Source organism: Symphodus melops (assembly GCF_947650265.1).
Source record: "Symphodus melops genome assembly, chromosome: 18".
In the NCBI taxonomy this organism is placed as follows: domain Eukaryota; kingdom Metazoa; phylum Chordata; class Actinopteri; order Labriformes; family Labridae; genus Symphodus; species Symphodus melops.
The window spans coordinates 13,895,857-13,909,033 of NC_136708.1; the positions used below are offsets into that span (position 1 = coordinate 13,895,857).

At 38.9% G+C, this 13,177-nt stretch overlaps 1 protein-coding gene across 1 annotated transcript; it reads left to right on the forward strand.

The window, feature by feature from the left end:
- The first annotated feature begins 3,919 nt into the window (after window positions 1-3,919).
- On the forward strand, window positions 3,920-5,527 carry lratd2a (LRAT domain containing 2a). The gene has a single exon (XM_079368746.1). The coding sequence runs from the start codon at window positions 4,201-4,203 to the stop codon at window positions 5,023-5,025; it is 825 nt and encodes a 274-aa protein (XP_079224872.1). The 5' UTR covers window positions 3,920-4,200; the 3' UTR covers window positions 5,026-5,527.
- Window positions 5,528-13,177: the final 7,650 nt, after the last annotated feature.

Consider the following 13,177-nt stretch of genomic DNA (forward strand, 5'->3'; position numbering starts at 1 on the left):
TCAAACGGTTCCACCTTTCACAATTAAGAGTCCCCTCAAACTAGTCTGTCTGTTCTCTAGTTACATTACTCGGTTATCTCAGATACCCCTCCATCTTCCCGCGGTATAAATCCACCAGTGTTAAAAAAAAAATGCTAGTTTTATATGTCTGCATATATTTTAGAAAATCTTTGTTGTAGCTTGTTTAATGGGACTGTGAATATTATGACAGAATTAATGATGTAATTAAATTGGTGGGAAAAAAGAAAGTAACATTCCTTCGATGCGCCCTTCCTCCCAATCTTTTCTCCACCATCCCTCTGCTCCAGATACATATTACTATAGATAAATATGTAAAAAGTATATGAAAGTATAAATAAATATGTAATAAATTTTTTCCTCCCTGAAAATGTCGTCCGGTATTCTTTACCCTGACATGTACTTTGTGGTTATGTGCTGCTGGTTCCGGCCAATACTGGCTCCAACATGTAGCCAATCAGATTACATGAAAACAAGCCCTAACATGCTATGTTTTCTAAGCCAGGTGGAACAGATGGAGCACAAGACACAGTGGTCCGGATGCTCTGTCCATCTGCCTTCAGTATACAATGGTTCAAATACCTGGTAGATTTAAAACTTGTAAATCAATGTGTGATACATGCATGCAAAGTCTTTGAAAATCGTAAATTTATATATATATTAGGTTTAAGTGTGGCTGTGCCCTCAACAAACCAAGTGGACCCTCTCCTAATTGCCAATGTCTCCCAGGTCTCCTTGTTCCAGTAATTTCTCGGCATGACAAATTACAGTGTGTCACCGGAGGGCACTAAGTGTAAACTGGGTCATACCACCTGAGGATAGGAAACTCTGAGAAGATGTTCAATATGTCACATTTAGGCACTCTGACGGATGATTTCTCTACGAACACCCAAAGACCTGCCCTAACACTTGAGGAAGATATCCTTCATTCTGTACATGTATTTTTGACACCAGTCATGTACATTACTGCTGCAAGGCTTCAGGCTGACAACATGAGAAGACAAAGGAAATAATAGGAAGATAAAATGGTTTTGCACAGTCACAGCACAGCGATGGTTTGTGATCCAGAGCTGATGAAAGGTCAGTGAAATGATTCCAGCTTCATTTCAAGTGAAAGTGGAAGTACAGCAGCAGATAAGGTTCCTTTGAATTGTGCTTCATAATTGTCAGGTCAGGTCACAATGCCGGTTTCATATCTTGTTTGGGTTATTATATGTCTAAAGGAGGAGGTTGGTTGTTTATTGTTGGCTTCTAGTCATGGGATAAAGTTAGTGGTTATCATCAATGAACCATAAATATGCTAACTTTTTGTCAACTTGTAGCCTAATTGAAATGAAAACAGATGTTTTTAATCATGTTAATTTAATTCTTATTTGATATCAAAATCATCCATGCTTGTCTAATCTACACTAACTTTTTTGCCAACTTGTTGATGAAAGTAGTACTGAGTTGTGGTAGGACAGTTATGTCTGAGCTGGTGATACTACAGCAAGAGACTATAGCAAGCCCTTTTAACATTAAAACAGTCTGGCTGAAAAGTATCGATTAGGTTTCACTTGGAAATTACATTTCAACATGTCAAAATGTCATTTCGGATTTGTCCATACATAATACAAAATATCTACAATGACATTTTTACATGTGGAAATTCCATTTTTGATTAGTTCAACAATTACATTTTTGACTAGTAAAAAAAAGTAGATATCTCTAATGTAATCGTTGAACATAAAAAAGTAATTTCAGATATCTGTACTTACATTCTTACATATAACAATTCTAGATCAAGATATCAATAATGCAATTTCGACAAGTAAGAATTGAATTTTAGATATCTAGAGCTGATTTATAATATCTGTAATGTTAGAACAATTGTAGATATCATAACTTAACTTTATCACTAGAAAGAATTGAATTGTTGACACATAATTAACATTTTACTAGTGAGAATTAAGTTGTAGAGATCATGAATTCGGATTGCAACATTTCGAAATGTCCGTATGGATATTTTGACTTTGAATGGAATTACAGATATCTGTAATTCAATTTGAATAGAAGTCAGTGGCTCAAATTGACTAGTTTTAATTAAGTTACAGATATCCACAATGACCATTTGCACTATTGAAAATGAATTGTATCTTTAATTAGAACTCTTACTAGTATAAAATTACATTGTGGATAAGTCGACTTGGAATTCATATATGTCAAATAGCAATTATTGATATCTACATTTGCTGTTGCCGCTACTTAAATGTAAAAAGGGCTCGCTGAAAGCAAAGTAATTGGGGTTCATCCTGTTGGAATCATGTATTCCTCTACACAACTTCAAGGCGACTCATCCAGGAGTTGAGGATCAATAAACAACTTTGCAATAGGGCCATGTCACAGACTAAAATCTGCTAACATGGGTTTTGTCTGGACCTAAACAGCAATATAAATCAAACCCTGTGAACTTGGTCTAACAATGCCAATCAGGGAAAACATTCAATCTGGATTACATAATGTTGTAAATCACACAGTGGGATACTGTGCTGCTCTGGGAGCGCTTAGTCTCTTAATTAACCTGATAGGCTTGCTGTGTAAAGGCCCCATGTCTAATCTGCTAAATCCACGGTGGACAATGAGGCCTTTCAACATGTTTAAACTGAATTCATGAGTGAAAAACGATAACCTTTTCTATTTAGACACGTCCTCTCTCATATCTACTGTACCAGGTGACTTTGCAGGAAGTTCCTCTAATAAGTCCCTGTTGTGGCTTCTTACAGTAGTTCAGTGCTGGGGTCAAACTAAAGTCAATCTGCCCTGTCAAAGTGTGATGTTTCTCTATGTTTCTTTATGAAGAAGGTTGCTTTCCCTCAGTTTACTGTCTATTTAACAAGCCACACCATTTGCATTGTGCCCAGTCTCTCACTCACATCACTACCATTTCCAGGACAGGTATCTCCACACAGAAATGTTTGGGTCGGATACAGTAGGCTAAACACCATCATGACAGTGTGTACCAGCAGGCTACATAACACTACAAAAGTAATGGAGACATTTTTGGGTCCCATTGGGAGATGATGAGTCTGCAAATGACTGACTAGTTTCATTTAATTTAAGGATGGACAGGTGGTCAGAACAGTAAAATATCCACAGATGTTCATTTAGGCTACACACTGTTATAGAGCCAATGTTAACTAATAAAATAGCATGGAGATTTGCCTATTCGGTTTTTATTCTTATCAGTGAGTTTTTGATGCGAATGGTTTCAATAATAGCTTAAAAATAACTTTAAAAAAAAACAAGCACACCAACAACTGAATGCATAACAAACGAAAAAAAGCACATTTTAAACTGAATGCTATACAAACAAAAAACTGAATTAAAAAAAAGAAATGAAACACATAAATGTATACTAATTCACACAATCGGCTGCATCACAATAAAGGCCTATTATAAATAAAAGTAGGTCACTCCATAAAAAATATGAATGAAATATACTATATATATATATATAAAACTTAAATTGGCTAAACACACCAGCACATAATTTAGGTTCAGAACGTCAAACTACATAAGTTTGAGACAAAGAAACGTCATTCCATTCATTTCACAGCATATACAGGTTGTTAGAGACGCTCAGCGTATGTTTAGGTGCTGTGATGAAGATGACGTGCACTTCCTCTTTAAAAGCGTTGTGCTGTGCTGCTGAGTGTGTAGTTCACAGGAGAGTCACTGTGGCATACGGAGACAGGTCTGAACTCAGCACTGGACGGATCTGCTGCTGAACGGCGTGGTGGACTAGTACAGTTTTTTATCTAAACTGTAGACGTAAATGAACTATATGGTTCAGCAGGGATTTGGATTTTAAGTGCCAGTGTTTCCTGTTTGACAGCTGACAAGCGGAACTTTACGCAGGAAAACAGCAGGTGAGTCTACATGGCTACACCTGAGGAATAATTCTCTTCGAAACCAGTTTGTTTTCTCCCCCGGAACTCCACTTGTTGATGGAAAATATCTCTCCGGGCAGTTGTTTCACGGAATCATTCTTGTGCGTAATTTGGACAAAAACGTGTCTGACGGCAGGGCTGAGCAAGTTTAAACCCTGCGAGGTTTGATAGCAGATGGCGGTGATGTCTGGCTACCGGTAACAGCTCATCAGATCGTGTTACACACTCAGCCTGCCGCCAGGTGAGGAGCGGCATGGGGAACCAGATGGACAGACTGTCACATTTAAGTTACGCAGAAGTTCCCACGGTGGACCCGAACGGCGTGGACACGGAAGAGGGTCCGCGGATTGGCGTCTCTTACATCTTTTCTAACGACGACGACGAGCTGGAGGACGGTTGTGCGGCGGATGGCACACAGAGAGACCCGAAGCAGGAAGAGAAACAATATGATCAGCGCGACGAGGTGGAGTGCGCCGTCTACAACAGGGAGGAATGCATTTACGAAAAGAGCACCAAGAGTGCCAGCCTGGAGGTTTACTCTCCTGAGAATCTACTCAACAGATGTAAAGCGGGGGATCTGGTGGAGTTTGTGGCCACGGGGCAGTACCCTCACTGGGCGGTTTATGTTGGGGACTTCCAGGTGGTGCATCTACACAGAGCCGAGGTGAAAAACAGCTTTCTGACTGATGCAAGTCAAGGAAGGAGATGCCGAGTTGTGAATGACTTTTACAAATTCAAAGCTCTGGATGCGGACATGGTGGTGCAGAACGCGATGGAGCAGGTGGGCTTGAAGGACCGAGAGCTGAGCTGGAGGAACTCTGAATGCTTTGCAGCCTGGTGTATGTTCGGTAGGAGGGAGTTCAAAATGGGTGGGGAGATCCGGATAGGTAAACAGCCGTACAGGTTGAAAATCTTGATGTCGGAGAAACACTCGCACGTGCTGGAGTTCCAGAGTTTAGAGGATATGATCATGGAGAAGAGGAGGAACGATCACCTGGGCAGGACAGCCGTGCTCCAGGAGCTGGCTGCACATTTCAGCAGCGTGGAGGCGATAAAAAGTGAACCAGGCGCGGACTGATGTCTGCCCTTTCCAAACAATGAAGTAAAATACCAAACTGTTAAACCCTGCTTTAATCTATAGCAAGCCTCCAGTTCTGACTTTTTCTTTTTTTTTATTGGAGCCAACATGACACATAAGATCAAATGATAACATTATTGCCTTAACACATGCTGATGCTAAATGGCCTTAGAAATTTGAATTTAGTTATCTGAAAGAAATTCAATTTGTCATTAGGCCTGTTTTTTTTTTTTCCAACTCAGAATGTATAGATTTCTAAAAGCTTTACACTTCTGTCTTAAAGTGTCTGAATTCTGTATGTGAAGTGTCTCTGTTCATGGAGTTTCTTATTTGATCCTCCCTGAGCTCTCAGACAGTCGAATGTCAGAGCTGCAAACGAGAGATTGTGCCTGCCTTTTGAGTCATATTATCAAACCAGCACATCTGACTGTGGAGTTTGTTTTGTTACACTCGTCATGTCTCACTGTACCTCAAAGTCAAGTAAAATGTCTGTCTGTTTTTTAAGAACAAGGCTCCTTGTCTTATTGTTTTACTTTAAGATAGAAAAATACGATTTGGCTGCTGGAAGACAAAAGTTTTAGTTATACTTTCTGTTATTTAAATGTTATCTCATAGAGCTATGTAGAAAAAAATAGTTAAAGTCTTGGATTTGATTGGTTATTTTTGACCTTGAACACTTATAAATTACATGAACAACAACGAGCTATTTTTGGGATCAGAAGATTTTCATTTTAGCATGTCATTATTAGAAAGTTGGAAGTTTACTGAGACACTTTTAAATGTGCGTGTGTCTGTGTATGTATATATATTTTTAACTCAAAATGTGTGGTAAGGAAAAGTGCCTTTAATTCTGTAGAAAGGAGTTGTTTTACCAAAAGGTCAAACCAGTTTTATCACCCTGCATAAGGCTGGAGATCCATTAGTGCTCTTTGCATCCACTCATTGAAGGTCAATGTGAGCAGGTTTGGTTTTTAATTTAACTCCAGTGTTGAATTGACTGACAAAGTTTCTTCACTTTTTACTTTTATTCAACTGTTAAGGATGTTGGGTGAGTAGATATGAGGACGTTTTTTGAAATTATAATGAGCATAACTTTTCTGTATCTGGGGACATTTTATCGAGAAAATCTCTGTGCAGCCCTACATATTTCCATCATACTATATCTTGTAGGTGGAGACAATAAAAGTAACAGCTGGAGATGGAGAACATACAAAGGATTACATTTACAAAGGGAGGCCCATTCCCTCATTCCATTTGAATTCCTAGCTGCAGCCCTGCCAACATAATCAATGCACAAGAACTGCCTTCAGTTTAAAGTGACAAGAAATAAAGCTACACTTGCAGGTTGAACTAACAGAAGGACTGTTTGGATGAGTGAGTTCTACAGAATAAAAATGAAACAGCCCTGTCTTTGTTTGCAGTAGAACTCTTACTATGAATGTTAGCAGCATTTGGAGACCATCTGTCCACACCAGTATTAAACTAAGACTTGGAACAAATAGCAGTTGCTGAGTTGACCATAATGCCAATAACCTTGAGTTGTTATAAAACCCACTGTATAATCTTCTTCTGTGGAACACAAGTGAACATTGTTATATTATGCAGCCTCAATGAGAGAAAACTGTAACAATGGAAAGAAGGCCCATTGTGCCCTGAATATGTATCAGTGATCCTGTGTAGACTCTTACAGTTCAAGTTTTGTCTGAAATGTTTCAGCAGCTCTTCTCGGAAGTTTTTGTTACCATGAAGCATTTTCTCTTAGTTATGTTTTGTGTCGTCTTCTTCTTCTTCCTCATGATTCAGAATTATTTCTACAGAGCTGAAATGTTACTCTCAAGGCCAACCTGAGGTAAATGTAAAACGAGTACCAAAATTCTCAAATGACCTCACGTCCACTTCCAGCAATGCTTTTTTAAACAATTATTTCATCAGTTTTTGACGAAGAACTGCTTTTGTTGCATTGAGTTGTTCCATGAGGATGACGTGCTGCAGCCTGAAACCTGTAGCTGTGTAACACGTATGCAACCATCCATTACAGTCAGTCGAATGTAAGTGTCATCTTTCATAAAAATGAAAGGGAATAATCAGATCTACACGGTATGCTATATATGGCTCATTACGTATTCTTCACTGGTGTCTATATGGCTGCATTTGCTTTAATGTTTCTCACAGTACTGTAATCAAATTAGATCATGGTAAAGCCTCCTCAGGGTCTCGTGAAGTTCAGCCCTCTCTAAGTCTATTAGACACTTTTATATTGAACCAAGAGGCTTTTAACAGGACAGGAAAGCAGCTTGTGCAGATGTTACTGCTGCATCTGCAAAGTGCAATGTCCTTATGTTCTTAATGCAGAAACATCCTGTATGAGCAATGCACTGCAGATCGTTGAGCTATGAGATGTCTTTCCTGTTTGTTACCATATTTAGATTAATTAAGGTAAGAGATGAAGATCGTAGTGCTAGTCTGCGTTTGTTTCCTCTGCTTGGTTCAAGCTCCTGGATACATAATGCTGTGTGGCACTTTTAAGAGAAAGCAACAGCCCTCTGTGAGTCCTTAAAACAGTTTGTGCCTGCAGCATGTGCATAAAATGTGACACGTTTTTTACTCTCAGGGAGCTTAATTTTAAGAGCTTTTTTTGTGTTAAAATCCATGTCTTTTAAAATCACACACCTGTCTATTTAAATCATTCAAATCTAATCTTCTCAAACAGTGAAAACATACACACATCCTTGACCTTTCATTGATGCTGAGTTTATTCTCAGTTTGTTTCTTGGTTTTGTGCTGTGTTTTACTTTGGGAATCATTAACATCTGACAAGCTTTAGAAATAAAAGCAGCTTTCTCCATGTCTTGTGACATGTGAGTCAGATGTGTTTTATAAACACATTCTGGGTGTTTCCCTCCATTTTTGTCTATCAACCATTCCTACTGTCCTTTATTGGCAGGGTATAGTAATCTCTTACAGTGGAGCAGCAGTGATCCAACATTTACTGCCTCACAGTCCAGTCCTCCTTGTGGGATGTGAAAGCTTAGAGAGGTAACCCAATTATAATCAGCTGTCACAGCTCGCCTGCAGTTACCTCAGCTTACTGCTGCTACTGCTGTGTTTATTTCTATAGTAGCCTATGCTGATGAATTGATGAGATGAGTTGCACTGTAAAAGAGTGAGAAATCAGAATACATGATGCATAATGTGGAGGAAATTAAAAGTCAGTGGCCGACAGGCGCAAGCGCTTTGCTAAAGCTGGAATGATACCATTAAGAGGGATGTGCAGCAAATTTAGAAACGCTTAAGATTCAAAAGAAAATACAAAGATCCAGGTGTCTTTGTTTTTTTCTGAACTAAAAACCAAGCGTGAATAAGCTTGTTGAGAAGATGAAACAATTCTGCTCAGAGAGACAACTCCTATTTAGACAAATATAGATGTTTGGAAAAGTTCTGTGACTACACCTACAATATCCAGAATGAGTAATAGACTGTGAGGCTGTTTTGTTTGGCTATGTGTGTTAAGTCATGCCACGTCTCATTAAAAGTTAATGTCATCCTTGTCTAGGAAGGCTGTTAAAGTGGCGTGAAAGGATGAATGACTTGACGGTTTTATTTGTTTAAGCCGTTAACTGAAGTTGAAGACATCAAGCAACACAAATATATTAGCCACTGACCTGGGAAAGGAAAAGAACGTAGTGAGGGTGACCAACATGTGTTTGGCTGGAGAATTTAGAGAAGCCATTGTGCTCACAAATGTAACGAGATAAAGGCTACAAAAGAGTGTAACAAAGGTAGAGAAGTGTTATGAAAAGTGAATTGCCAACTGTGTTACATATCTGCTTAATGTTAGCTTACGTAAGCTAAAGTTAGCCATTGTAAGCACTGTACCAAGTAAAGAGCATACAAGGAGCATTTCTCTAGAAATGTCCATTGTCTCTAAACACTAGTTTATTTCTTTGTTCCTGTGTATTGCCATAATCAAGTTTAGGATCTATTAAATTGCTGGCAACACATTTTGAACAAAGTAAGCTGTCCCCTCTGACATACTGTAAACATTTTCTTCGATTCAATTTGCCTTCCTCTAAACTCCCATTGTTAGGAAGCCTGCCTGGTAATTTTGCCCCAAATATTGCCTGAGGCATTGGTCTTTCATTTGAGATCCAGAGTCAAGTGGCACCACTGAGTGTGGTGAGACGCCAAAGAGGCAGGTGGTTGTATTGTGTGCCCAAGCTTTGTTTATCTCTGCTGCTGTCCTGCTCTTTCCCCATGGCGCATCTGGCTGGCAGTATTTTTTTAACTGGTCATCTGGAGACGATAGGTCTTTGAGTTAGTTACCTGGCTGGAAACCCAGAGCACTTTAATTGAGTTGTTTTTTTAAATGATCCCACAAGTTTTGAGACAATTCGCTGAGACAAATTAGTTTGGTTTATTAGAATCAGAATCAGAATATGAGGCTGACAAAACAACATTAGTCTCAGAAGAGAAAATATGCAGTTTACCAAATTTAGCTAACTAGCTAATATCCATCTGTAGTCTCTGACAATCATATTAGTAGTTTTTTTGCTGATAGCAAATGCTGTAATGATTATAGGATAGCATGTAGGATGGCTAATCAGATTTCAGTGGGAGTCCAGTGACCCCAGAGAAGGCCCTAACTGTATTGCTACATTTCACATGTCACGTCTCGCTGCAGTGTTTATTCATGTTACAGAACACTTGAGTTGAAAGTGACTTTGCCGTATGATTTCAGGCGGGTAACCAAAAGCAAATTTACATACCGTAACGCAGCAGTATAGGCTTTTGTCCTTTTGTGTTAACGCACCATTAAGCATCCTAATTGCAGGACACCGGAAAGGAGTCAAAGGACGCAGTAGCCAAACTGCTTCTTCTTCTTCTTATTCTCTTCATCTTTTAACACAGCTGAACATGCAGGCAGAAAGAAACGCAGTAAATAAGATAACTTAATAAACATGGGTGTATATTTCTTTAATACTATTTGAGTATTTTACAAGGACACCACCCTTCATCCAGTCATTTATTCGCTACTATCTGAACATCTGGATGGTGATTATTTAATGTGGTGATATTTTCCATTTAATAGTTTAATGACTTTGCATTTGTTTCAGGTAATTGTGTCCTCATGTGTTCACCTTATTTCTATCTTTTCTTGGATGCATATTCCTCTGTTTACTTAATCCATGTGCATAATTGTGACAGACATGGATATGGACCATAGACGTGGTCTGTGATTTTTCTCCTACATCGGCTCATCTAGATGATTCCCCTTGTCTTTACGTCTGAACTGAAGTAGCAGTGACTGATTCACATTCTACTACTACTGAATAACACTTGAGATGAATCAAAGCTCTGAGTCATTAACCAGTGTTTAATATTCAGACTTTGTGATGGTGTGGTGGTAGAGTTGACTGTACCCCACTTTGATGTTTAAAGCTAAAATCTGGCTGCACCCATATATTTACGCACTCACTATGTCACCTTTCCTTCACACTGTTGCCTTTTAATCCCCCTTGGCCTGTATTCAAAAAACAATCAGTCTTGAGAGGTCTGTCAAAGCAACGACAATCTCGTGAGAAGGGGAAAACATAGGAAAATAAAATAAAATATTTGAATTCAGCATCATCCCTCCTTGTGAGCCTCCAATTTCCCATTCAAAAAAGAATTTAGGTTCAGCTTTCTACAATAATGCTTTAATAAAGTGCTATTTGAAACACAGATAATTCTATGGTTCCATATTGCCAATTTTCAAATTTGTTATGAAGGCATGTGAGTTTTGATAATGACTGTCATTCAAATTAAAGTTTTAAGTTCCATGAGTTTACTTTGTGTTTTAGTGACATCTGTTGGCTCCTGGCCCATATCGGTCTGAAGTAAAATGAAAACTTTTCATTAAAGAAAAAGTGTTAGCCAGGAAGGTGATCTTCCTGCAGAAAAGCATTGTTCTTGTCTTTTGCAACTACCCTATTGGTCAAATATTCCCCTGCTCTTCAGGCCTTCTGGTGTGTGGAAGGGCACACAATGCAAATAGGTCTTAATAGCATACTCTCCTGAGCCTCTCTGAAACACAGCATATTGTTTATATAATCTTGATGGTCTGTGCAGTGAGCGAGTAGATGACTAGATTATTATGAGTATTGACTGCCTCTCTTGCTCTTACTGGCACATGCCATCTGTCTGCAGATAAGAGGACTGAGGTTTTGCTCCAAACTGCGTCTTCATTATGGAATCAGTGCAGGACGGTCATCGATCACACCTGGAAGTGGCTCTCGAGGTTGTTTTTCATTAATCACTTCAGCAGTTGAGGTCAAAGTTCTGGGATGCTGCAATGATCTGAGACTGAAGACAGATGGTGCAAAGAAGAAGAGAATTTAAAAGAGACGATGTGATAATAATCTGGGACTCTGCTGTCCCTTGTGTCTTAATCAGCTTCAAGAAGTGGCAGTCTAGTCAACGTGAGACGGGCTTTTCCTCACCTGTCTCTTCAGAGAGGCCATTTGTTGAGAGAGATTGTCAGTATGCTGAGCTTCTCCTGCTAATGATTTAATGTGCTGTCACTAACAGCTAAACTAAAAGAGAGAATGACTCCTCTGGAGTGTTACTTAACTCTACAGCAAGGTCAGCCTGTGTGGCACAATACATCATATCAGTATTAATGACTTTTCATCCGCTCCTGTTTAATGTTTTTGGCTCTGTCTTTCTTTATCTGCTACTGTCTGCTAATGCTAGGCCAAATGAGAGTCAGCGTGCTAATTGCAGCTCATTTGCATGAATGTGTGGATCCAGATGTCAGGAGAGTGGAAATTATTGTGACAACAGCTGGCTGAGTCACTTTTTTGGCACGTGTGAGTGGACTCTAACCTCCATTGTGGTCCCAAATCTGTGTCCGAAAAGTAATTTTTTTTTCTGCTCTCTTGCTGTTAAACTACCATTTTTATGTTTTCAAGAATATTCAAATTTAATGTCAATTGAAAGCTGTCATGTGACAAACAGAGTTGTGAAATTTACCCAAAACATATATTTTTTTTAGCCTAAAACAATGCGTGCCACTGACCCCAACTTCTTAATAAATAAATAATAAATAACCCAATAAAAACACTTTTTCACTTCCACTCCGACACCGAACAGCAGTCAGACAAAGTGTGTGGTTAGCTGATTAATTTTAGCTGCTCAAATAACATGAGGTAAATATTGAACTCGATTGTCATTAGTTCAAAACAACAATGGAAATGAAATGTTTATGTTGGTCTGTGTAAATGTGCAGCCAGTTCATATTCAAGACACCTTAACTTTGAAGACATTGTCAAGTCCTTGCATTCTCATACACAGGGTACTCTCACAGGTGTACTCTTTCAGACATGCAAGAGGTTTGAAGCGGAATGTAGTGTAAAATCCAATTAAAAAAACATCCACCTCAGTATTATTGCAGCAACCTATTTCCTTATATTTCGCCAAAATCAATTTAGTTTTATAGGAGAGGGTTTACAGAAACATGACAAAGACACTGTGGGAGTTTTGCCTCTGGGGCTCACTATGAGGTCCAGCTCCTGCTGCAGTAGCTGCCATGCAGGCACAGAGACCTTTTTCAAATTCTGATCTTGAACCCTTCAATCTCCCTCCAAGGCTGGTATGTGAGAGAATATGAGGCTGACAATCAAGCTTAACTGGGATAAGGAGTCAATATCTGCGAGCCAGGGGCTGAACTAATTAACGATTTGATTTAAAGTTTTTATGGGCAAAATACTTAAATTTCGAGTTATTCAGAGAAAATTGAGATACACGAAACCAAATCTAAATATTGAGGGATTGTCTTTAACAATACGTTATCTGGTTGTTGGAAAGCTTAATTATTGTTAATGTAATCAATATGTCCTGTGGTTTCTTCATGCAGCCTAACCTGTGCCTGCAGTGAACTAACATAGGTTATAAACCCCTGTTTAAGTTAAGCAAAACCGAATAAAAAAACATTGTAGTCCTTGTATTCCTCTATGGAGAGGGAACAAAATCAAAGAACAGTGTGAGGTGTACTACGCAGGCTTATCCTCTCTGTATTTGTATTCACAGTGTTTGAAAAAAAACTGAGATTAATGAGCTCACACTCACGGGTTGCATTTTCATCACTCTCTGCCTTGTGGGTTGACCTGAGTGG